General features: G+C 38.4%; 1 protein-coding gene across 1 annotated transcript in view; it reads left to right on the top strand.

The window, feature by feature from the left end:
• Positions 1-26,358, top strand: part of LOC140244456 (deoxynucleoside triphosphate triphosphohydrolase SAMHD1-like) — an 80,608-nt gene extending 54,250 nt beyond the window's left edge. Inside the window, exons 10-14 of the mRNA XM_072324095.1 lie at positions 8,516-8,721; positions 15,535-15,617; positions 19,080-19,184; positions 19,755-19,892; positions 26,230-26,358. Of these exons, the coding sequence (XP_072180196.1) occupies positions 8,516-8,721; positions 15,535-15,617; positions 19,080-19,184; positions 19,755-19,892; positions 26,230-26,358 (661 nt within the window). The remainder of the gene's footprint in view (positions 1-8,515; positions 8,722-15,534; positions 15,618-19,079; positions 19,185-19,754; positions 19,893-26,229) is intronic.
• The last annotated feature ends 1,440 nt before the right edge of the window (positions 26,359-27,798 follow it).

Here is a 27,798-nt window from a genome sequence, read left to right as displayed (position 1 = left end):
TGTATGTTTTGGGGGGCAAGGAATCCAATGGTAACAATCCGCATTGCGTATTTTCACCAATGGACCGCAATATTGGATTTCGAAATGGCCGCCATTTAAAATCTACATTTGCAATTATCTCTGGATCTAATGCTGCTATTGACTTGATTCTGGTGTCTAAATGTATGTTTGGTTTTTTTTTTTTTGGGGGGGGGGGGCAAGGAATCCAATGGTAACAATCTGCATTGCGTATTTTCACCAATGGGCCGCCATATTGGATTTCAAAATGGCTGTTACTCGATCTACATTTGTCGATATCTTAGGATCTAATGACTTGATTTTGGTTGTGATGGTGGCAGTAGTTGTAGTGGTAGCTGTAGTGGCGGTGATGATAACAGAAATGTTACATTGTGTCATTCCAGGTTCATTGTGATGTATGCATGCCTATACACTGACAGTACATGGTTTTTTGTTTTTGTCAATGAGGTTCAGATTAGCTCATGCTGAGTGAACTTCACCATCAACATCACCGCAACTCACCATAACTGACTGGAAATTATGCCTCATATATCAAGAAGACAAGATTGCGACACTGACCAAACCTGACCAATCAAAGAGGAAAGACATTGGTACAGGGTAAAGTTCACTCGCATAGAACGTGATCAAATTCAGTGAACTTTAAAAGCTTCCAGGATCATTTCACTTGGAAAGACTCAATGATGGTCATGGCATTAAAGCTGCGATGGTTGAACACGGTGCACAATATCACCAGACGTGCACAGTCAGTCCGCAGCACGTATGCTAATGAGCCGATCCGGCAAGATTTATTCAGCACTCTCGTTGACGATCTTTGCGTTCGAAAGGTGTCTCGTCTTGCGAGAATTTGCGAGACTTTGATAGGGCTAGGGTTTTCACAGTGTAGCGACTTGTACATACATTCGTCATGGCTACAAGTCACAGTAAATTGTTCTCCAGACTTTGATCTTTATTTTGATACTAAATTTGCGTATAATATCGGATCTTATCATGACTATATAATCAGTTGAATTTGCGTAAATTTTACCTGCTTTTCACGGAAGATTTTGTCGTCTAAAGTTCTTTTTTGGTTCCTGACCGGATTAAGAAACTGTCGTTTCTGATTTTGGCTTTTTCGTAGAGAGGAAACTTAGATGCTAATCATATATTGGAGTCAAGGAGACGCAAGCATGATTTATACTAGTTTTTTCCGTTTGAAATGTCTGTAAAATTCACTCCTATGCCGGAAGTATGCTCCACACAAAGTGTACAGTGGCGCGAAAGAGCTCTCTCATTGGACAGTGCTTGCATTCAGCGCTTGAACTACACGCGTGCCAAGAAACCGCAAGTGGCATGAAACCGTTATGTAGCAGCGTAATGACGTAATGCAAGCGCTGAATGCAAGCGATGTCCAATGAGAGAGCTTACTCTTGAGATTGCACGGTTTCAAGCTGATCAGCACTGACATCGATGTATATTTTACTGGTTCCTGACCGGATTAAGCAACAAATTGTCAAGGTTTTTACATGGATACAAAGATTAGGAGATGGACTACCAAATAAAGCATTTTTATTGAGACGCAAGGTGAATTTGGTATTTTTTTTGACGTTTTGAACGTGTACTGCACGAATTACTTTTTTCATCAGTTTTCAAGCTCAAATTACGCTATGATATTTTTAATTTACAATAATTTGAGTCACATGTGACCATAGATTCCATATTTTCCTTGAATTTGATACCAAATTTGTGAACATAAGGTGTATTTTTGTTGTCGAAAGCCCAAGGACAAAATCCCCTTACGCAGCTCATTACGTATGCAAGCCTAGAGCGGGCTTGCATACGAGTTGAATAAATACGAGCGAATTATCGGGTGCTGCGGACTGACTGTGCAGGCTCCAGTACAACAACACCAAACTACAGAGGGCACAAAAGAGAGCACTCAAGAAAGAAGGACAGAGCGATGAGGAACAATCTTTATGCAAACGCACCAGGGCACATTCATGTTCATCGAGTACAGAGAAGGTCCCAGCAACATCATCTACTTGTGTCAAGCACAGTGTTGCACAGGAGACCCCACTTCCAACATACATAGGGATGATGTTTCATGCTCATACAGGCAAGAAGGGATTGGACGACAGACTGTCACACGTTGGCCTGAGCACCTCTCTCTCTCATCTTGGGCTACATTTCATGCCAGCCAACAGCCACCAGATGCTCGAGTCATCTGCCCCATGTCGCTGCTTCCACTCTTCCTGGAAAGTGCCCACATTGTGGCCATGATCCTGCAATCAATGGATGTTGTGAAAAATGCTGTAGAACACCTGAATCCTGAACAGACACCAGTGGTCACCTTTGATCAGCTACTGTTTGCTTTGGCCAAGCAGATACAGTGGAAGTGGCCAGAGAGTTACGGTGAAGACCACATAGTAGTGATGTTTGGTGGTCTCCACATAGAGATGGCGGCACTGAAAACACTGGGGGCTGACTGCAAGGGAGTGATTGGGTGCAAGCACTTGTGCAAACTGAGATTGCGATTGTGACAGCAGGGACAGCAGACTCATTCCTGCGAGCATTTAATGTCTTGCGCACAAAAAGAGCACATCAAGTGACTGCAACAGCACTGTACATCCTGCAACACTATGCATACAACTACTACTGTCTGGGAGAAACCAGGGACAAAGAGGACCTTCATGCGTTTGAAGACTGGTGTCGCCAGAGACGAGACAACATCACCCAGTTTCGCTACTGGGCAACTGCGCTAGAATAAGAACTGTTGGTTCTGGTGTATGTGCGTTCTCTCAGGCAGGGATCGTTGATGATGTACCTCGATGCTCTGACAGAGCTGGTCCAACCTCTGCTAGGTGGATACCAGTGCACCTAAAGGACATGGCAAAACTCACTACCAAACACCCAGATGTAGCCAGGAAATTCAGTGAAGGCTACTTCACAGTTCAAAAAACACAGAGGGTGTTCTCTTCAATCCCAATTAAGCAGGCACATGAGCAGAATAATGCCTGCATCAAAGGAGACGGTGGCGCGGTTGGGCTCACTGACAACCTATAGTGCCCTTCGTCGCTGGATGGTTGCGGGACCGGAGGTTGCTCGGATGATCGAAGAATGAATTCCAGGATGGGAACCAATAGTGTAGACCGCAAACAGCAGACACACAAGACAAACAAGTTTCTAGGACCATCTCTGTACTCAATGAACGTGAATGTGCCCTGGCGCATTTTCATGAAGATTGTTCCTCATCGCTCTGCCTTTCTTTCTTGATTGCTCTCTTTTTTGCCCTCTGTAGTTTGGTATTGTTGTACTGGAGCCTGCACGTCTGGTGATATTGTGCACCGTGTTCAACCATCGCAGCTTCAACGCCATGACCATCATCGAGTCTTTCCGAGTGTCACGTGGGTTTACTCAAATGAGGATACCTTCACACATGCCATGTACAGCTACCTCTCAAGGTTTATTTCCAATAAAATTCGATTCACATACAAAGATTATTTGACCAGTCAATCCATTTCTATAACAAACTCGTCCGGTCAAATCTTTAAATTCCAAAAATTGATCCAATGTAAGAGTCAATGTCAAATCTCACCTTTACTGTTTAAAACAGCATCAACCCCTTGGAAAATAAACGCATTAGTTGACACTGTCTTGACTTCAAACCATTCCACTCAAAGGTCACTGACCTAACCTCAGTTATCCTCACTTAAAAAAATTCAAACTTAGTTCACAAATTGACTTCCCTTTGCTTAGATTCCGTCTCATGTATACAGGTCATATGCGATGCTGTTTCTGTTGAACAAATACGTTTGGCTTTAACTCTGGTCCACAGCAAGTCCTGAGCTGACTTGACCCTGTGCGACCCGTGCGACCTCCCTGATTCCGAGTCAATCCAAATGTACCAAAATGTCCAGGTCCTAATCTCACCTGACATCTAAAACTCTATCTCTTCACGTCCACTATCTATATCGTGCCCACCTAACAGGGCTACCGCAACTCAATTGACAGTCCTGAATTGACTTGTCCTGAAAATTTGCTAATTCTGGCTCAGAATCACTGCCACATCTTACTTCATAATCTCATTTTAGTCTTAAACCCAATCATCACACTTTAAAACCACATTCTCCATTGATTTACCTGAAACAGACTTGACCTGAATGCATTATGCATACTATGATTCAACTCAATAATGACCAATGTTACAACTGGGAATTTTGGTACCGGTATTTCATACTTATAAACCACCTGAAAATTTCACAACATCCTGGGTCTCAATAGGTACAAATCAAATATATCTCGGTGTATTTGAGTGTATCTCATCTCACTACTAGTCTTTGAAAGTTCATCAGACTTTTGAAACTCCTTCTGCTCTCAAATGCGAATGTGTATCGAATGTATACATCACCATGATCCGACCTCTGTGAGTCTATGGGCGTGTCCACTAGTCTCGCTAACTGACGATGTAACCACGCGACTCTCACTACCAACGCGAGGTGGCTATCGCGAATGCTCGTCTGACCTCACATGCACGTGGTCTCAGCAACATGGAGACTCAAGGCCATGCAGTCCCAGCTTAAGTGCATCACCCAAACTCCAGTCCGGTCCGTAGTGTGACATGGAAGGTTGTGTTCCGTCCTTAGTGCCATCGATGGTGACCAACATTTGCTAGAATACAGCTTACAAACTGCAAAACCGGCTCCAACTCTGCTGGCAGGTTAGCAGCCTTCCTCAACTCAGTGCAGTAGTTTACAGCTGCTTAAATTAAACTTCTCAGACAAATTACTGCATGTTGCAAAGTAGACTGTAACCGTGTGACAGCTCTGGAGAACTTTGTCCACTCAACATGGCAGCTAGGGTGTGTCTGACTCCTTCTAATACACTCCTCTACCAAGGTACAACCAAAAGGCCAACCTTCAAACCAGCCAAAACCAGTTTTCAATACACCTGCATTACCAAGTCTCTATACTGTGTAGTGTGTACTTCACTACACTGATATACAGATTTCAATCATTATCATGTTAATTAGTTTCACCATCAATGGCACTTGAGCATGTTCACCATCAATGGCACTACTCATACACAATACAGGTGTTTACTCCTGGTTGCAATCCAATAAACATGTGTTTGACATACTACTCTTATCAACTTATTAAAGATACGCAAAACAGAGCAGTGTGGATTTCAAAATTGTCACTTTCATTGTGACACCGAGTGAAATTATCCTGCGAAGCTCTCAAAGTTCTCTGCGAGTGAACTGTACCCACTACCAATGTCTTTTCTCTTTGATTGGTCAGGTTTGGTCAGTGTCGCCATCTTGTCTTCTTGACATATGAGGCACAACCTGCAGTCAGTCGTGTTTAGATGCGGTGATGTTGATGGTGAAGTTCGCTCAGCATGAGCTAGTGTGAACCTCTTGGACATGGTGGAACTGTCTTGAACAAAAACCAGCACCGTCAGTCTACAGGCATGCATGCGTCACGATGAACCTGGAATGACACAATGTAACATTTCTGGGATCATCACTGCCACTACAGCTACCACTACACCTACAACTACTACCATCACCGCCACCACCACCAGAATCATGTCATTGGATCCAAAGATAACAACAAATGTAGATCCAGAAGCGGCCATGTATCAAAGCAGACATTTTGAAATCCTATATGACGGCCCATTTGGTGGAAATACATAATGTAAATTGTTACCATTGGATTCCTTGCCCCCCAAAACATACATTTAGACACCAGAATCGAGTCAATAGACCCAGAGATAATCGCAAATGTAGATTTCAAATGGCGGCCATTTTGAAATCCAATATGGGGGTCCATTGGTGAAAATACGCAATGTAGATTGTTACCATTGGATTCCTAACCCCCCCCCCCAAAAAAAAAAAAAAAAAAACCCGTAAATTCAGACACCAGAATCGAGTCAATAGCAACATTAGACCCAGAGATAATTGCAAATGTAGATTTCAAATGGCGGCCATTTTGAAATCCAATATGGGGGTCCATTGGTGAAAATACGCAATGTAGATTGTTACCATTGGATTCCTAACCCCCCCCCCCCCCAAAAAAAAAAAAAACCCGTAAATTTAGACACCAGAATCGAGTCAATAGCAACATTAGACCCAGAGATAATTGCAAATGTAGGTTTCAAATGGCGGCCATATTGAAATCCAATATGGCGGCCCATTGGTGAAAACACGCAATATAGATTGTTACTATTGGATTCCTTACCCCCTAAAACATACATTTAGACACCAGAATCGAGTCAATAAGCAGCATTAGACCCAGAGATAATCGCAAATGTAGATTTCAAATGGCGGCCATTTTGAAATCCAATATGGCGGCCCATTGGAGAAAACACGCAATGCAGATTGTTACCATTGGATTCGTTACCCCCCCCCCCCACAAAAAACCCGTACATTTAGACACCAGAATCGAGTCAATAGCAACATTAGACCCAGAGATAACGACAAATGTAGACTTTAAATGGCGGCCATTTGGAAATCCAACATGGCGGCCCATTGGTAAAAATGCGCAATGCAGATTGTTACCATTGAATTCCTTGCCCCCCAAAACATACATTTACACACCAGAATCGAGTCAATAGCAGCATTAGACCCAGAGATAATCGCAAATGTAGATTTCAAATGGCGGCCAATTTGAAATCCAATATGGCGGACATAAAGACAGAATTCCGAGTGGCCCAATATCTAAAAATATTTGCAACATGTTAATGTACATGTGCGCCAAATTTGGTGCTTGTATCACAAAATCCACAATTCCTTTGAATTTTCGAGCTAAGCCGCCCCACTAATGTATCTAGTTCAATATAGGTATATTATACAAATTTAAAGATTTGATCTACCGTAAAGTCTCTTTTTGAATCTTTTAAATGTCTTTATTCTTCCGCATCTGAATTATTGCACAATCGTTTGGGAAAACTTCAGCAAATAAAAAATAATAATACAAAAGCAGGCATTTAGAATATGCTCACAGTCCAACAATCTTAATCATACCACTCCTATTTTCAAAGACAGGAAAACACTCAAAGATGAGAATATCCACATATTCCAAACAGCCGTTTCTATGTTTAAAAATGCCACACATTTACTTTCACCGTCATTTGAAACATTCTTCCCCTACAATGCAAGCATACATAACCCACACGACGATCATCCGATTTCCATCTAGGTAACCTCTATAGATCCGTGTTAGCACACATATCGACTAATAGACACCATGACTCTGGCGTTTGGAACTCATTCCCCGACACATTAAAATCCCGAACAGCACTTTACTCTTTTAAGTTAACTAGTAAAATATTTATTAACTAAATACACATATTGAATTGATGATAATTATGCCTGACATCAGAATTTGATTTTCACATATTTCATTTGTATCGAGTTTTTTATACTATCATGACTGAATTGTGTTTAGTGATTATAAATCAATAGTGATGTTTTGTTCATTATGAGGTCCATGCACATTCGCACACAGCACGATGTACCTTAAACCATTCCAGGCTCAATTTCCACTTCTTTTTTCGTTTCCCTCCTTTTTACTATACCACATTCTCAGGCCACCATCATTTCAAGCATAGGCTTCTGATATGCGGTCTGATGCATTTTTCCTTTTATTTGGCATCGAATAGATATCGTTCATAATAGTTTTGCAAATTCAACTCACATTGTATATTCTGATGTCAGTAATGTTGAAAAATAATTGATGATGCTACTTTGTTAGCAAATGTCGAAAAATGCAGACACAAAACCAAACAAACAGAAATCAGCAAGGATGGTGTGACATTGCACTGTAAACATTTAGGTTTTTAGATGAAAGTATTAAGCTTGAAGAGATTTGACATCTTCATGCCAGTCTGGTTTTGTGTTTATGAGGAAGAACACAATTACTTTTATAACACCACCACCACCACCACCACTAAAGCAAGAAAATGAATACATTCCAAGAAAGTGATGATGTTTTATCTGTCGAAAGAGATCAAATATGGATTTTATAGCAGAAGTATGCATTGTTATTATTATTATGATGCAGAAGTATGCATTGTTATTGATGATGTTGTTGTTAGTGTTGTTCAGGATTCTTTAGTGTATGAATAAACAATGTGACATGAAAGGCCTAGGTTGCCTTCTGGATTAAACAGAAGACACAAGGCAAAGACAAAGAACAATACAGAATAACGTGTAAATACAATATTACATGGTAAACGACCTACTCAACAAATTCCATTACATAATCACGATCAAATTGACCAAAAAAAAAAATACATTTACAAACAAACGAATTGATATATGCAGTATTTGATTCTAAATCATACATTTCTATCTTCATGATACAATTTTGTCTGATTCATTTGGATTTGTTTTTCTTCTCTTTCCCTCTTACTATTTCATGATGAGACTATCATCAGTATCACTGTCATTATCACTATTTATGTACAAACCAGCTCGAGGCTTCACCAGCATTTAAACATGCTCTCTGTCATGAAACAGCACAACGCTGACTATGTCTCAGTCGCTGGATGACATGCATGCGTACACCCATTTGACGGACAGTGTCATCAACTACATATCCTTGTCAACCAACGAGGAGCTGGAGGAATCCCGGACCATCCTCGAGAATGTCTTCAAAAGAAAGCTGCACAAGTTTGTGGGGAAGATACTTCTCCCTGAGGACGTCAAAGCGGAGGACCTGGTACGTTTGCATGATCGGAGTGGGTGTGTCAATCTTTACAAATTGTGCCGCAATTTCATAAACAGGGTCGAAGATTAATAAGACTTTCAGCCCCGAGCAGGTGTCTCCACTTAAAGTTTAACTGATCGTTTCTGATTGACTGAAGCGCTGCGGATTAGCGTGGTTTGCGTCCGTGTCATGTCCCTAGTCTTGATGACAACGTCACGTATATCACACTGGCTTAACATTGCTAGTACCCTCATCACAGTACTTTCCTGCATGATCGCCGATTGTCTTGTTATAATTAAACTTCTCTTTGCAACGCAAGGGTAACTTCCATGTCACGGTGCGGGTGGCATCATACGCTTGAACTTAACAAACTTGGCATCTTGCAGCCACAATTATCTGGAGAGATTTCCACTCCTCTTCTCCACCAAGAAACGCATTTCAGATTTACAGCAAAACCCCACAGTGTAATGGAGACGTTACCTTCGTCGGTAATGTGTAGCTAGCGGAAAAAGATGTAAACAGTTACATGATAGCAATGCACAAGCACGGCAAGGGAGAGCCATGAGGTACATGACATTGCGTGCCTATACCCCAAAGTAGCTTTCTCTGTAAAAGATATTTTGCGCCACCATTTCTGATCCCTAAGAAAAATTCTATAATACCCAAATGACACAATGCAGGGATGGGGCAAAGTTGAACATTTTGACATATTTGGAGGGGAAATTTGTGCATTATGATGGCACATATCATGTTCAAATTCAGTTTATAAAATCACTTCTTAAAGTCAAAAACCTTATAACCATAGTAAAGAATGATTCCGGAGTTCCCCAGTAATTGATCAGTGATACGTTTTGTTATACATTGTAAAGGCAGTGAAGACAAAACTACTTTGTTAATAACTAATGTTTAATGTATAGCACCAACAATATATGTATACATGTACATGTATGTGCATGTACAATGATAATGCAGGAACCAATGAATCAAATCAAATCAATTCAAATATTTTCTGTGGTTGTATTTTCGTTATGTTATGTCCCTGATATTTCAATGTCTTCAAAGAATTGAACACTTCGAGGTATTTTTTTTTTTCTGATTTGTTTTCTATTAACCATGTCCTAAAGTCCCTTTGCTTATTAGTGCTTCCCATTTATATAATTCTGCATCCCCCATTCTGTCCCCTCGTATAGTATTCGGCATGACTTCACTTCACACTATGCGCGTAGCTATTGATCAGCGACGGCAGTTGATGGGCTCTTTCATACGCGTCAGCATGGCAGATGGAAGACAATGCACGCAGCATATTTTTTTTTTCGACAAAAAGTTTCTTTATTCGATTCGTACTTGTTCAAAAAATCAAACCATTTTGATTGAAAATTTTTCAAATATTCCATCAAATTGTTGACCATATCGTTGGGTTTTAGTTCTAGTACGGTCTGCTACGTCGAAATATTGGATCCCGTAAGATTATTTTTTAGCTAACTTGGTCAATTTGGGGGTGCTGAATCCAAAAAACTTTGGTTCCATTTTTTTTTCGACCACGTCTTAAGCCGCCATTTTGAATTTCAAAATGGCCACCCACCACAGCAAACTGTATTTTGACCCAGTTTTCATAATGTGAGCATCATAGAAGGTTCAAATTTGATGCAAAAAGCATGTTTATGATGTCAGACATTCTGATACACCATTTCCTGATATTGTAGATTGTTTTAATACAATTTGAGGGCTGCCATCTTGAAATTCAAAATGGCCGACATAGCTAAATGTTATTTTTACCTGTATCTCAGGTTGAAGCATTAGGGAAAGTATGATTGCGGGGCAAAAAGCATGCTTATGATGTCAGACGTGCTAATATACACATTTTTGTTTTAAATGATGGATAATTTTGGTTGGCAGCCATCTTGAAATTCAAAATGGCCACCATAACAAATGTAATTGGGCCTATATCTCATATCGTATGTAGTGTTTAAGGTTCTAACTTGGGGCGAAAAGCATGCGTATGCTATCAGACTTTCTGAAACATCTTTTTCTGAAATGGTGATCCATTTTGATATTATAGGTGGCCATCTTGAAATTCAAAATGGCCGCCACACCAGAATGTATATTTTGACCCATATTTCATGTTGTAAACAATACAGAAAGTTCACATTTCGGGCATAAACCGGGCTCATGATGTTGAACATTCAGAAGCACTTTGATCCCCTCCCCAAAATTGCAGATCCTTTTTAAGGCTGCCATTTTATCATTCAAAATGGCTGCTTTTCAGCTAATATCTGTGGTTACAAGCAACTTTCAGGCATATCAATGTTTATGGTGGTGTACATTGTACATTCTTTTACACAGACACACACACACACATAACTATATACATTCTGTAATAATGAATTATTTGCATTGAAATTCAAGACGGATTTCGACTCATTTGGTGCAGTAAGATCTTTGCCCTGCAAACTCAAGTATGCTGGAGCGCTTTCATGTAGGACCTATGTGTAAGTCAATCACTTCAATAAATAATATCATTATTGCATAGGCGGGACTGCTTCCTGAAGGTACACTGCCATGTTGAAATGCAAAATGGCTGCCAAGGGAAACATTCCTTTAAGACCATTGCATTTGGGTAAAACTTGTGAATGGGAAATCATGTGATTCTGGTGTCAAGGCAAATGACTTTCAAAAGTACCTCAGTAACTGTGTAAAGTATGAGTGACAAAATGCCCCCATTTAGACGATTTGGTTGTAGAGTTTAAATTAAACAATATTAACTGTGTACAAGAAAATTTATCGGAAATTTACTTAGTTAATGTCTTTATCATATTCCCCTGTAAGTAGAGGCACAAATTAGGTTGTGAAGGGTTACGAGGTTTATTCTCTGGATGTGCTGTATCAAGACTCTACGAGAGCAAAGCGGGAGATTGTCCAGGTTGAAGTCATCCACGCCCAACTTCTGTAAGGCGTGGACTGTGTCATTGCAAATTCTGCGTGATTCTAGGCTTAGAGAATTCTTGACCCATCTGCTCTTTGAGTTATCCTCAAATTTTCAGCTCCAGCCTGCGTCATGAAAGGCATGACCAAGCAGACCTTTGTTTTTCGCAACAATTTTGCAGAACATAATCTCTCAACAATGTCAATATTGTACTTTATCATCTTCTTTTCCAGTGATGGAGCAGAAAGCAAAGATCCATTAGGAGAATGAAAGTGTTAGTTTCTATACGTACTAATCATCAATATCTCTGAAATTCCCTGTTGCTCTTGAAGTAGCATCTAATACATGCAATGGAATAAGGATAGGTCTATCTGCTTCCTCGTTGTGACGGGTGACAGCTCCATGGCATCTTTCATTGATGAACCCTTTGTTTCTTTTTTTCCCCACGTTCTGTGTCAGGTGGAATTGACTGATCAGTATTTCAACTTTCAGGCTTATTATTTGGCTCAGTTTTGTGGGTTTCTAAAGGCATGATTCTGAAAAACGAAACTTTGTTAGTAAGAATGAGGAGAAAGCCATAAAATTGTGAGATAAAGAATAATTATTGAATTACATAGAACAGTAGAACTTATAACTTCCGATAATTGTATCGTCCAGTAATGACTGGATAATGACAGGTCTGGCAGACTGTTGTACCGGTAGAAGTGTTATAAGAAGGTAGTGGTCCTCTGAAGCTTAATGACTTATGATCCGATCTGACACGGTGTATTTTAATTGCAAGATCTGAATGTCTGGTTTTTCTCATATTATCCCAGACAGATTTTTTTTTTTTGATTCTTTCAGATACAAATTCTTAGTACAGAACATGAAAACTTCCCTTTTCATTTCTTTCTAGAATATCCTCCTTGAATGTTTCCGATACCTATACTTGCCAAACACCACATTCATCATCCCGCAGTTTCAATGCAGTGACAGTTTTTGAGATTGCCCTCTTGTGATGGTGTTCGAAATTGTTGAGGAATTCTGATGCATCCAAAGTACCACAAAACTGAGGTATTATTGCTCCTTTGTAGTTTTAGAATCATTGGCGGTACAGCAGTTTACAAGCAACTTGGAAGTCGTGATAATTGAGAATGACCAACACAAGTGCAATCAGGAAAAAACCTACTCATTGGCATTCCCTATTCATTTTGTATTATTACGGAAATTCATCTAGCAATAATCAATGAGCTCCCTGATGAGTTGTTTCATTGTATGGTCAACAAATAAAGCTTGTGAATGGGATGCCTGGTAGGGTGACCACGGCATTTCTTGCCAGTACGAGACTTTTCCTTGTTTGTCTTCATTCTCTCGAGGTAACATCAAGTTTTTGAAGATCACCTTTAATCGTATCAATGCTTGCTTTTTTACAAAATGTTTAATAACTGGGATTAAATATAACTGTTGACGAGGTTCTACGACACCAAATAATGTTTTGCTTGAGAGGCAAAAACAAATTACGTATACGCGAACCACATACCCGCTTGGCTATTATGGGACGTGGGATGTAATGCTTACACGCTTGTCCACACTTATGGGAACCTGGTGGTATGGGACCCCTTCCCCCCCCCCCCCTCACACATTTTTGCCCCTCAAGATGGCTTGATGACGTCATTGGAACCTCGTCCTTACAGTCTGAATTTATGGCGGCCATTTTGAATTAAGAGATGGCTGTCGTTCTGCGTGACCTGAAAATCGGTTTAACTAGGACAATTTTGGCAAATTCATTTAGGCGCTTACCACAGTATTATATGCTTTTCTGTGGCCACCATCTTAAATTTCAAGATGATAGCCCATGTAATGATCCACAATAGGAAACAGCTGTACTGGAAAGCTGGAAAGAACACCGCAAGCACGTGCATTACTGAAAATTTGATGCTCCTACAGTAATTGCAACTTGAGATATGGGTAAAATTGCTGTGGCGGCCATTTTGAATTTCAAGATGGCAGCCCGATAAATTGTATTAAAACAATCCACAATATCGGAAAACGATATATCAGAGTGTCTGACATCACAACCATGCATTTGCACCAAATTTGAAGCTTCTACAATGGTCACTGTATGAGATATGGTTCAAAATACTGTTTTCTATGGCGGCCATTTTAAAATTCAAGATGGCAAGCTAGAAATTGTATGAAAACAATCCACAATATCAGAAAAAGATATACCAGAGTGTCTGACATCGCAACCATGCATTTTGCACCAAATTTGAAGCTTTTACAATGCTCACCTAATGAGATATGGATAAAAACACAGTTTTCTATGGCGGCCATTTTGAAATTCAAAATGGCGGCTGAAGACGTGGTCAGAAAAAATGGAACCAAAGTGTTTTGGATTCAGCACCCCAAACTTGACAAAGTTAGCAAAAAAAAAAAAAAATCAATTTTTACACATAAATCTAATGGGATTGCATAGTAGCCTCTACTATTCCAGCACTCTGTGATGTTGAAAATGAAATTTTATTTGAATTGAATATCAAAGTTCATAGGGACAAAGGTCATATTTAGATTGCTGACTTGTCTCCGCTCTTCTGGCCACATTTTTGACTCTGTGTGTGTGTGTGTGTGTGTGTGTAATTGCTTGTATTTGTTTTGGTCTTCCGCTGCTGTGCAGGTCAATCATGGGATCGTATAGTTTTGGTTGAGACCTAATTTCAGGTTTCTAACATTTTTGGTGAGATAATGAGAAACCTCTTATGAAATAATTATGAAAGAGCATGTAATTCTATGAGAAATTCAACGTTTATTTGATGAAACTTGGTTTTGAAATTGCTGAGATATCCAAAAAGAGCGCAATTTTAATAAAGTGTGGGACCCACACTTTATTAGGATCGCTTTGCTTTACTTTGTTTTTAGATGTTTCAGTCATTCCAAGCCCGATTTTCATCAAATAAACTTTGAATTCCTCTTAAAACGGTATGCTCTGTACTGTCATAAGTGTTTTTTTGGTATCTCGCAAAAAGTTAGAAGCCCAATTCTCATTTCCACCAATGCTGTACCATCCCTTTAACCCTTTAGTTAAGCCAAGGAGGTTCAAGAGAAAGGAGTCTCAACTGTTTTATTTCCTGTGAAGCCATGTTCGATGCCGCCACTCGAAAATATTTGAAGCATGTACCAAACTGGATCTGCCGCACAATTGGCTTGTGTCTCATTGCATAATCACCAGCCACTTTCTAAGGAACATAGTCTTTGTGATGGCAATCACTTTCCGTCACATCCCTATTTATAAAAGATAGAAATAGAAATTACGCAAAAAAAAAAAGAGAGATGAAATAAAAATTACTCGACTGGGCATGCCCGGGCACTAATCTTATATTTATCATAATAAAGAATTATACTTGAATATCATTCTATATCAATTTTATTTGTCGGAATTATTTGGAAAAGTGATAAAATCGGCTTTCTTGGAGAGTACATTTCTAAACACTTTCACATGATACAGCTCTTATTTAAACTTTTACACATATTTCTGGACGGAATTACCTTTTGTTTTATAAGTATTTTTTAATCATCAAATGAGATTTGCATTTCATTTAATAAATAAAGAAGCAAAATATAGCCAACATTATATTAACGTTCAAAATAGATTTTTGATTGCTCAGCAAGACGGCGGTATGAAACCCCGATCATCAAAGGCAAAAATGAGCCCGTGGAATTTTTTTTGTACATCAATAGAAAACTGACAACTGTTGAATAAAATTACAGCCTGTTGGAACTCCATCTCTTAAACTTCATTGGTTTGACAATCCGGGAAAAACACCGTCGTTCCATGACATGGCAAGGGCTACTTCTAGTCCACACCCCCTTTGCTCCCAAGCAGTGACAACTAATATTTCATTTCTTGCACATCTCTCTAGGAGACTAAAGATATGAACAAGCAGATCTGTGCTGCACTGCCTGCTAAAATGCTCAGAGGAGCCCAGTTGGAAGAAAAGGCCGTGACTGTTCGCGTAAGTTTCAGCGCAAGTGGTATCAATGAGCAGAACAGACCAGAAAGCATTGAGGATTTGATACCACGATTTAAGTTGTTCCTGAAAATCAGATATTGATACGCTTGTTTTGTTTTCCTTTAACGTCCAAAAATGTTTTTTTTTTCTTTAAATCGTTAAAGCAGTGCGTTCATATCTCAAACGTCCTCTAAAGTACAAAGCATGCTGTCTTAAGATCATTCGGGTAAGTAAGGGAAAATGCGTATTGGGGAACTTTAAAAAAAAGAAACATACCTCCCTTTACCCACTCCCTTTCCTCACGAAAGCGAGCAGTTTCGAATATGTCGTGACATGATTGGCAGAACTTCGCGGATTTCGCAAAATATTTGCAATACATTCTCCAAAGTGTCGGGATCTGTTTGGGATTTCACGAAAATTTTGCGAACATCGCTAAGGTCTTGCGAAGGTTTTGCACATAGAGGATTTCAAGCCATTTTTGAGATGATCACGAGCAAATAACGACCCAGTGTGCGGAAAACGTTCGCAAGAAATTTCATAGAAAAAAAAAATAATGAGACATGATTTCACGGAGAACGCGAACGTTTTGAGAAGGACGCGAATGGCAAATCGCGAATCGCGAAATCCAGCATTCGAATTTTAGTCTGCAAAAAATCGCCAAACGAACGCAAGGGTTCGAATGCGTCGGCAATTGTTTGCGGATGTCGTTTTAACTTCGGCGAGAATTAAAAAAAAAAAGTGCGAACCTTTTCCGCACACTTGGTCGTGATTTTCTCGTGATTTATTCTCGAAAGAGTCTTTAAAGCCTCGTCATATGCGCAAGACCTTCGCAAGACACGCGCGATGCTCGCAAAATGTTCGTGAAACCCCAAACAGACCCCGAAACTTTGCAGAATGTCTCGCGTATGTTTCGCGAAATCTGGGAAGTTTTTCCGATCATTTTACGACGTAAGCGCTATCTGTTTGTGTAACTTTTGAGACATTCTCACGAACGTTTAGCGCATGTGGGGGGGGGGGTGTATGACCTACGTTTTCTACAAATCAAAATCGTAGCATACACCTAAACATCGAACAATTATCTTTATAGTAAAAAAAAAGAAATTAAAGATTACTAAAAAGAAAGAAATGTTTCATGAACAAAAAAATCGCAGAATCTAAAGTATGCCAAAACTACATCTGAAACTAGAGATTATGTGTTTGAGAAACTGCAAAAAAAAAATCAAATGGTTTACTACTGGAGATAGGTCCTAAGAAAAGAAAACTCTAGGCCCGCACACAAGAAATGAGAGAAAAAGAATACATGAAAGAAAAAAATTCAAGACAGCTGCCACCATTCCTTGGGTACATTTTCGCCCATGACCATTGACAAATTTGCGTTGTTCGCATTTCTGTCGTGTGTTCTTCGTGTACGCAACATGCTGTACTTTAAGCGGGGTTCCCACTATCGTGCGATCTACTACGAACGCCACGATTGGACATTCGTAACTGATCGAGAAAGTTTTGTTGAACTCGTCTGAAATTTCACGTTTGGATACGAGGTTATACGAGTCAATACGTGTTGGTTCGCTTGGATGCGATATGGTCACGATTGGTCTTTTTCAAGCAATACGATCTGTCACGATCTGGTCTCCCGTTCAAATACGATCTAATAGGATTGTCCCAATTGAGTCCATGATTGAACCCGATCTACCACTATCATTACGATCGGGATCCCCGATTTGGTGCGTGCAGCTACGTTCTGATACGTTCCAATACGAATACTGCGATCTAATGCGCATTGTTGAGAAAAGATAAGATATCTTGCACGATCGGGATCAAAACCGACCCCTATTTAAGGTGCGATTAGACCCGAATGGGAATATTATAGTCAGGCTGACGATGGATTTCATTGTTTCCTCAACTTCTGCAGAGTGATTAGGCCTACTATCCTCAATCATTGATGATGGCAATGGTTGACAGGTTGAGGATGATGAGAACGTGACCTTTGCAGTATTGCGAATGACAAGTACGTTATTATTAGATAGGAAACATCACCTAGGCCAGTCACAGCCTCAGATAGTGCCTTTTCTAATTTAACCTGAAGAAATTAATAGATTATTGAATCGACGTGCTCATCCTCCCCCCCCCCCCAAAAAAAAAAAAAAAAAAAACTACACAAGATCAGATCATTGCCCCATCTTCTCAAGAAAAAAAAAAAAAGATCACGACAAATGTTTTCACCTTTCTTTGAAATACATGAAGAAAATAATTGTGTATGATGATGAAATTGAAGCTAGAAAAGAGGATGGGATCTTTTTGAATTCTGACTCTATAATATGTATTATATACGCTCAATATGAGAAAGTTGGCCGAACTGATAGCATTGCTTGTGTGTTTGATTTCATATTCGCATTGTATGTATCATATGCATTTTTATTTCAAATGTCGTTATCGTATTGAAATTTTGGTTGGTTTGGCTTGATTTATTGTTTTATTTAACAGTGTTTAAGAAAACCGACATACACGCAACAGAAAGGTAACTCCCCTAAAATAATGTCACTTTTTTAACAAAAAAAAAAGTCTTGCGCAAAATAATTTCGCAGGGGTATTGCTACACGTATTGACTAACTTCTATGTGAAAGATAATGACAGTGACCTTTATAGTCATGCACGAGTGACCTTACATCCGCGACAATGGTCACTTTTCAAAAGTCACAAAAGTTACTTTTTTGTGGGGTATGTTCAACATTCAGCTCCTCGTGGATGTTTCAGTGGAGTTGTTATTTTATATTTCATTGTGCCACCCCTCCCTTATTCAACCTCGCGGAATACAAAATATATACGATTTGCGAGTAAAATAAGGGCAAATGTGCAAATAAGCATAAGGAAAGTGAAAAAGTCGATCCGATCAACACGATTAAGATGGACGATTAGATAAGATTTGCTGCGTTTTGATACGATCCAAGACAATCTGATGCGATGATCACGATCAAAAATCAATCGTGTTAATCATAGAAAATTTTTGAACCGTCCAAAAATTTTCTACGATTAACGCGATTGCCACGATTGACCTCAAGATCTGATACAATCTATACGATCTGAGAAGATCACCACGATTGCTTCACGAATCGTGATAGTGGGAACCCCGCTTTAGCAATGATACACGCGACATTCGCACATACGTCTTGAGAACTTCGCACAAATTGCGCATCCTTCGCAAATCGTTCGCGTCCTCCGTGAAATCACACCCTAAGCCGAACTAAAAATGACACCCACGAACAGTTGACGACGCTTCGGTCTGACGATCTTGTATAGACTAAAATACGATGTTGGACTTTGCCATTTATCGTTCGCGTGCTCCGTGAAATCATGATAAGCCATATACATGTAATTCAAATTATCATTATTGTAATACATTTCTTTCTATAAGCATCTCAGTCTTATGACCCCCATCAGTAAAATCTCCAACGGCCTGCTGTTATACAGGTGGTAAAAATGGACTTTGGGAAGGGAGCCAAGAACCCATTGGACCACGTTTGCTACTACTCCAAAAATGACCCTTCCAAGGCAAAGCTGATCGACAAAGACCAGGTGGGGAAAACTTCTTGCCATGAAATCTGTTTGTATGTGTGTGCGTTTTGGTATAACTTAACACTGATGCAAAGCAGGCAATGTGGACTGCAGGCTCAAATAAGGGAATTTACATATTGAATGCATAAGACTGTTATTGCACTTGTGCCCTTGAGGTAGACATTACAGCAAGTGGTCGAAAGAGAAACCAATAATATATTATCACTACTAGAAAGAATTTTGAACCTACTGTACTACTGACCAAAGACGAAAGAGCTAATGAGTAGTAATTAGAAAATAAGGGAAGATGCACTTCATACCTCTCTGCCTTGTTTTATGCCGGCGTCGCCCTGAAGGTTGTTGGAGGCAGGAGCGGATACAGGACTTCTGTAAGGGGGGCGCTCGCGCCCCTTCCATTTTCTTAATTTCTTTTGTTTTAACAAAAAGTAAAGTGGGCGCACGTCCGGTGCATCCCCCCCCCCCCCCTTCCCGCCATAACCCCTCCACAGCTCCGGTTGCCCGTCCATTCAGCTGTCCATCTGTCTGTCTGTCCTACATCTCTTGTTATATGTGTTTCTTTGTTCGTCGTAGGTGTCTCACATGTTACCAAGGTCCTTTCTGGACCGCTACGTCTACCTGTACTGCAGGAGTCACGATGAAGATAGCCTCTGGAAGGCCAAATTGTGCTTTGAGAAGTGGTGCGAAGTTAAAGGCTTCGGAAAGCCAGAGGTACGCTCCCACGTTGATTACTGCCCTTCCACCATACTTTGTATGCATAATGTATACATATTCATTTTAGGTACTCATACACATGCACACACACACGCACACACATACACACACACACACACACACACACACACACACAAGTACACACTATATGCAAAGCTCCCAGCCCTCATAATTTCATTTGCACGGCACTTCGACATGACCATGAACAATGTATTTTAGTTATGATGTACGTTTTAATCAAAGTTTCAAGAACTCTAAGTAGTATTAGTGATTTTAATGAAATAAACAGTTGTTCATTTAATGGTTACTTCACATACTAATCCGAACTCGTCAGTTGTTAATGACCAAAATGATAATCAAAATATTTCGAAGCTCTTCTTTACAGACCCTATAACTTTAGTTTACTTTGCTGGAAGTTTAAACAAGAATTTTGAGTCGTTGATCTCACCTGACTTATTTGGTATCGAGGATTATAAAATAGTTTGTTTTGATTGTGGAAGCGGTAAAGGTAGCAGGGTTGCCATTTAATTCCATCTTTACTTCATCTTTGTTTCAAAGTTAGAACAGATATTTACATTGAAATCTGTGAGGATTGGTTTATAGAAACTCTCCATATATGAAAACAAAATAGTTGGTTTTATTTGCACCACCAAATAATGTAGCACATGTGCATATTCTAAGATAATCTTGAGAATTTTTTTGTTATTGATAGGTATCTAGTGAAAATAAAGAAGTTTATCTTATCGGCAACTGACTATAACATTGATATGATAAAGACAAACATGTTACCTCTGAGGTTACTTTTTATATCAACGTTGATTGATTTTTATTTTTATATCTAAAATCCGACAAGAGTAACTCAAACCTCTAAAACGCTTTTAGGTATTTTTCTTTTTTCTAATTGTACCGATATAGATAATTTCATGAGTAAGATACTTTATAATGATAAATTTGATCATATTCCCACTTTAACAATCTCACAGCATATATAATCATCAGGGGCGGATCTAGCTTTCTTCCAAGGAGGGGGTTTCAGGAGCTGAGCTGGGTATTGCGAGGGAGCGTAGCGACCGAGCCCGTGCGAACAAGGGGGGGGGGAGCAAATCTCGATGGGGGCACATTCATGTGACGGTGTGAGATCCTCGGCGAGGGAGCGAAGCCACCGAGCGGGGGAGGGTGTGGGAGGGACGGTAGGGACTTTTTATTAAAACGGAATACAAAAGTCGCGTTTATAGAGCATTTAAAAGCAAATTTCTAGGGAATTCAACAGTGGAAAGAATCATTGCGAAGGACTATGATTAAAACATACGGGGGTACATTATTTCATGTGACGATGTGAGATCCTCGGCGAGGGAGCGAAGCCACCGAGCTGGTGGGGGGAGGGTGTGGGAGGGGAATACCCCTTCCCACGGTAGGAACTTTTTGTAAAAACAACGTATAAAAGTTGCGTTTATAGAGCATTTAAATCTAATTTGTAGGGACTTTAACATAGTAAAAAAAAAATAGACCATTTGTTACCAAACGGAATTATGCGTTCACTTGCAACACGCAATAAAATGAATTGAACACCAGTTTAGAATTACTAAGTGCGTTTTATTGTGATAAACATAAGAAATAAAGAAATGAATTGAGTGGTTTAATTCGCTTATCACACAACATGCATTATTCTCAAAGTTTTGAAAATGATAGAAATAATGTAAATGGCTTATTTCATGATAATAATAAAGTATTTAGAGAACTGAATGATATATCTAACGCATTTAACATTAACAGTGGTCCTAAGTTAGCATAGAATGTTTTAAATGATTCTGTTATGAATGTTATAAAGTTTCTTCTATCACGTTTTCACAAGTCTTTTTTTTTACTCCAAGCAAGAGATGAGGTATATATTTTCATGATTCGTGAAACCCGTAAAGTTCGATAGGTCAACCGACCACGACTGACTTATTGTGCATTTCTCGGAGATTAATCTCAAGTATAATCACGGCTCTTACATACATATGATATATATATATATATATATATATATATATATATATATATGAATATATATGTGACCGTGCACCACAAAACGAACAAAAAGTCGCACACACTGATTTTGCGTGAGGACTGAAAAATAAGTGAAATGGGTCAACCTATCTGATCTTGACTTTTTCATATCTTCTGAAAGAGCAAGTCTTCTTTTACATTATGCTGAAATTTCGGGGTCATAAAACGGGTGGGAAAGTGTGTTTTTTAGCAGTTTATCTCGAATATGTTTGGTAGAATAGTGTGATTAGGTGTGTCTTCAGAGTCCCCTTTTCATTTCTGAAAAACCTTCTACACAGTCTTCACTTTCAACTCTAATAACTTTTGAAAGGATAGAGCTACTGCTTTGAAAGTTGGCATTAATTATGGACAGAATGTGTTAATGAGGCATGCTTAATTTCACGTTAATTTGATAATCCCTTCATTGTTGTTACTCTGGTGGTTTACTTCCTGTTTTTTGTCCCATTCATCGCACAGCCAGCACGGTTTGGTAAAAATTAGGCGCTTGAATAGACACTGTACTTCAGAGCCTCTTTTCTCAGTTCACACTTTTCCTGAGTTTGTGCTTTATTTAGATAGGTTAGGAGATTCCATTTGATTTGAGTTATACATCATTTTAAAGCTGAAGGTCTGCTCTTTCAGAATATGGTCTTAAGTAAAAATTCATTTCTAGCGACTTTTTGTTTGTTTTGTGGTGCAGGGCCACATATATATTCATATATATATATATATATATATATATATATATATTTGATTTATCAATTTGCACTGGTAAATGTCGTAATTCTTTAAAGGTAGCCAGAGTAGTTACGATTTTTATGAAAGATGACCCTTCTTTTCTTACAAGTTTCCGACATAATTTATATAAATGATCCAGTATTTCTAAGATCCTGGTGGTCGAGTAGAAACTTTTTATACCTAGAAAATTTTTGAAGTACAAGTTTTTTTTTTTTTTTTTTTTTTTTGTTATTGATTCGTGTTCTAGAATGATATTGGAGTAAATTTAGCCTGGTTGCCACCTGGGCAACCTTAAGCAACCTTGGGCAACTTTTTTATTAGTGTATTTAGCAATCAGTATACGTACATGTAATTAGCACATATATAAGATATGTTATATATTGCTAATCTTAATACAGGAAACCTGTAAACATGGGGAATGAAAACTTTTAAGGGTTTTATATATCGAGGAATCCATTCATAACATTAGTTTTCAATTTCAAATGATGTAAATGTCTCAAATACCGTAATTAGCATAATGAGCGTATTCGCATACGTACAATAGTGAAGTACAAGTGAGGTGGTATGATATATACCATGGATATAAGCTGAAAATGTTAAGAACAAGGTTTTGTTGGTGTTGTAGTTGATTCATTAATAAGATGGGTACTGAAGTACACTGAGCTTGCTTGGTATCTTGGCAAGCTTGACCAATAATTTTTATTGGTCTTGTTAGCATAATATTTAACTAATTAGCGCAATAGGTAATATTTTGATAATTTCACTGCAGAAAGCCCGAAAACATATGTACAATACGATTTTTCAAGGGTTTTTTTTTCAGACCAGGAATTCATTTGTAACACTGGTTTGTACTTCCAAACTATGTAAGTGTTTTAAATATCATATTTAGCATAATTACATAATTAGCACATTAGGTATGTACAGTGTACAACAGTCCAGCAGATGGTTTCAGTTGCCATGTACTGTACGTGACCAGGAAAAGTATGTATACAAGGTCTTTGTAGATTGGTGTTTAGATGGGTACTAACAACACAGTAAACTAAGTAAGCTTGGTTGCCATCCTCTCAGCATTAGGCAATTATCTTTGATTAAAGCCTAATAATATTTTAGCTAAATAGCGTAATATGTTGTAAATTTTAAGCCAGGACGCCTGGATATTACAAATTTTAATACAGGAAGCCTGAAAACACGCAAATTATAACTTGTTACTAGGGTTTTTCTACAACAAGGAATCCATTTGTAACACCAGTTCCCCGTATTTCAAATGATGCCAGTGTCTTAAATATCATAATTAGCATAATGCCCTAATTTGCATGTGTACAAAAGTAAAGTAGATAGCACCATAAATACACCATATGAATGATCTCGAAAAGATGTTAAGTATAAAGCTTTTTGTTGCTTCTTTTGTTTAAGACGAGTATTAAGCAAGGTAAACTTTGTTCCCATCTTACTTGGCAACCACCTCCCTTAAAGGGAAGCAGTCCTGAGATTTTCACTGTACTGATAATTAAGAAGAGTAAAAAATATAACCTTTCACCAATTTATACGCGTGGACAACAAAAATTGTCTCCGTACGCGATTTTTAAAAAAATAATTCCTGCAAGCGATCGTGTAAGAGTCTGCCAAAAGGTGCAACGTCATTGAGGCCCTACTCTCAAGTTGACAGCCGTGCCTCAGAAAACCAATTCAAGTGTTCAAAATGATCATATCTGATTTTTTCATAAAATGTGACAATATGTGGTTTTATTATTTCAAACAAAATATTTCAAGCTTATTTATATATACAATTAATATAAAAATAAATAGTAAACACGTATTTATAAATAACTAGGGATGACGAGCAGAAAACCGCTGGAAAGAGTTGTGCATCGATGACGTATGACTCTCCGCCAAGACTTGCTCATTTGCAGAGTCACACTTTTTTAACCGAAATGTACGAGCTTATTTGGTGATTTGAAAGTTTGTTTTTGATGAAAATAGTTCATTGGAGGTACCAACAGCAACATATATATTTTTTTTTAATTTCGTGAGGACTGCGTCCCTTTAAGAATTGAATGACTTCTTAATCCCCTACTCCAACATGCAGTTTTGCATATCTCTCCGTTTGTCTGTCTGTCATTTAGCAAGTCCAAGAATTGTCCTGGCACAAAAATCTTGAAGACATCATGAACCTGACGTCTAGAACTCGTTACAAGATAACCTTAAACTATGTACATCTTTTCAACAAAAAGAAATAGAGAAATAATGTGAAATCAATGTATGGTAAATAATTGGAGTATGTTGTTACTTGTTCGATTGCTTTTCCTTCATTCTCTCTCATCATTCAGGAAAGAACAATCATAAAACTTACATTTCTTCATACACACTCATACAAACACACACGTACATAATACACACACACACACACACACACACGCACACAACACTTTGCTATCTACACAAACTCTCTACACTTTTGCACCATACTGCCCCAATTCACATTTGCTTCCCCACTCGGAATCTGCTCGATGAGTGGTATACTGTAACTGAATTGTCTTTGATTGTATTGCATGTGTATCGTAAGGCCATTATCCTCGTCAATCATGTGTTAATGATAATAGTCTCCTGCATTTTTGTTACACTGAGATTTGTTAAATTTGTCTTTAGCAGGTGCGTAAGATCTTATTTTCTGGCAATGCGTAAAAGACACCTGCACGTAATAATTTTGTATTATTAAGAAAAACAGTGTTGTTCATTTATGTTCGCCGTCAACCTGTTTCCATGAAATTAACTGTTCAAACATTACGTAACTACTTTGTTCAATTGACTTTCTGTTATATTCTGGTATGAAAAGGGAATGCAGAAATAAAATAGAATCAATCAATACATACACAAACACATATTAATATATATATATATATATGATATGATATGTCAGACATTGTAAGACATAATTCTTAATCTTAATTTTGTCAAATTGTTTTTCCTTGTCCCCTGTTAAAATCACGTTATCACTACAGAGACATGCAGTTTAAAAATATGGCATGCCCATGAATCAAACAAAGACCAACAGAGTATAAAGAGCGTCTTCTCTAGATCAAGGAGTGGCACCGGCTTGTCGTATTGCATTTGAATAATCTGAAAGTTATAAACGTTGTTCGTGACAGCAGCTATAACGGTGGAATAGGTAAAATTGTAATGTGTGCAGATATGTATGTAATAAAGGTAAATCAAAATACATCTTTTTTTATATATCATGTGCAGCCCATGAAGAAGTACGTGTAATTCAGTGCATCACACATCGTGAAGGGTTAAGGGAGGTTGTCCAAAATCGTATCAAGGTTGAAATTTTCTTGAAACTCTTGTGCGTTACTTCTTCTGTCCAATCAACATTTTGTACTAGGGTTTACTTTCCTGTGAATGCAATAGTATGAGATGTTTATCACTTATGCATTAACCTATTTTCATCGTGTATCTAACTTTACAAGGTACCAACTTACAAAGGAAATTATGTTGAAGCCAAATGAACAATTGCATCTTTCTTTCTTTCTCTCTCTCTCTCTCTCTCTCTCTCTTTCCGATCCCACAGCCTGGGAATATCTTGCCTCCAGAACCTTCAGAAAAAACTCCCGAAAAACAAGTTCGCAAGAGGAGTTCATCTCCTGCTACTCCGAGGAAGCCCAAGATGGGAAAACTGCAAACCTGCGATCAACCATGATCTTTTTTACCTGTTTTCCTTTTTTCCTTTAATTTTTACTCTGTGTTTTGTTTGTTTGCTTGTTGTGTTTTGACCATTTTTTCTACCATGGGGTTTCTTCTGCCTATGTTGTCCGTAAGAGTTTTGTTCTGCTTCTCATTGTAATGAAGGCTATTCTGGATTATTCTTTTCTTCCACTATTGAATGCATGATAGCTTGTTTTAATAACACCTATTTCACCTGCCAATGGTTCTTTTCGGAACGCCTTGTCACATCTGTGACAATGAGACAGAAAACGAATGGCAACCTATTGTAGCTGTATATAAATGCTTTCCAAATACATGATCCTGAATTATGCTGTTAGAGAGGGAGAGACCAAGAAAGACAGAGAGAAAGAAGGTAATGCGTTTTAAGAAAATCAATTTCATGAGAAGAATATAGAACATTAAGCCATTAACCTCATAGTTGTCTGGTTCCATACCAGAGCACTTGTATTTCAAACCAGTACACATGAGATTGTCCATGGTTTGGTTGGGTTTTTCCAAATCACACATAACAAAATAATACAAATAATTAAAAAATTGACATTACACGACGCATAAGTTAGCATACTGCCTTACAAATCAATTCAAAGTACATAATCTACACACTATGAACATGACAGTATTCGATGCATGAGACGTATAGCATAACATTATACACACACAAAAATGTTCAGAAGTAAATCGTGGAATTAACATTTGTAAATCCTCTAAATGATGATTGATTATTCATCCAGAAATATGTCACGTTGTTACGATAAACGATTTTTTAGAAATAGAATTGAGCATTTTTAGACATTATGATAACAGAAAAACAGGAAACCGCGATCATAAGCAGCAGCTTAACATTGATGGAGGCCTCGGGGTAAAATTCGAAACTTGAATTCGATTTACATAACTGTACAATTGACGTGTCTACAAAATAGAATCAATAACGAAATTCAAAATGTAGTAATTTGTGAGATCAAAAAAAAAATAGAGGGAAAATTCAAAATAGTTTTGTTTATTTGTTTTCAATAGGCATTCTTTGCTATGATACTGTACTGAGGTGATTGCTGTGCTGTGCTGTGCTAAATTTAACGTTTAGGCATATAATACATAATTAGGTTTATTTTTAGTGTATTTATGTGTCATGCGTTATTCCATGTATGTCTGTTACATATGTCTGTTTACAATATCAATTTCAATACGGTCATAAATATAATAACAAAAGGTGCTCAACAAGAAAAATTCCCATGTTTTCAGTTAACAGATTAATAGAGCTTGTATCATGTTCCCTTTATGTCTCAGTGACATTGATATTATATTAGTAATTATCGATTCCAATACTAGAGGGGCAATACTGCTACGTAGGAGATGTTATATATTCAGATATGCTCGCATTCAGCAACATGTCATTGTAAGCAAAAAGGGGCAAGGA

Source organism: Diadema setosum, chromosome 21 (genome assembly GCF_964275005.1).
Source record: "Diadema setosum chromosome 21, eeDiaSeto1, whole genome shotgun sequence".
NCBI classification, from domain to species: Eukaryota; Metazoa; Echinodermata; class Echinoidea; order Diadematoida; family Diadematidae; genus Diadema; species Diadema setosum.
Note: the sequence above shows the minus strand (reverse complement) of the source record. Positions and strands in the feature narration are given on the sequence as shown.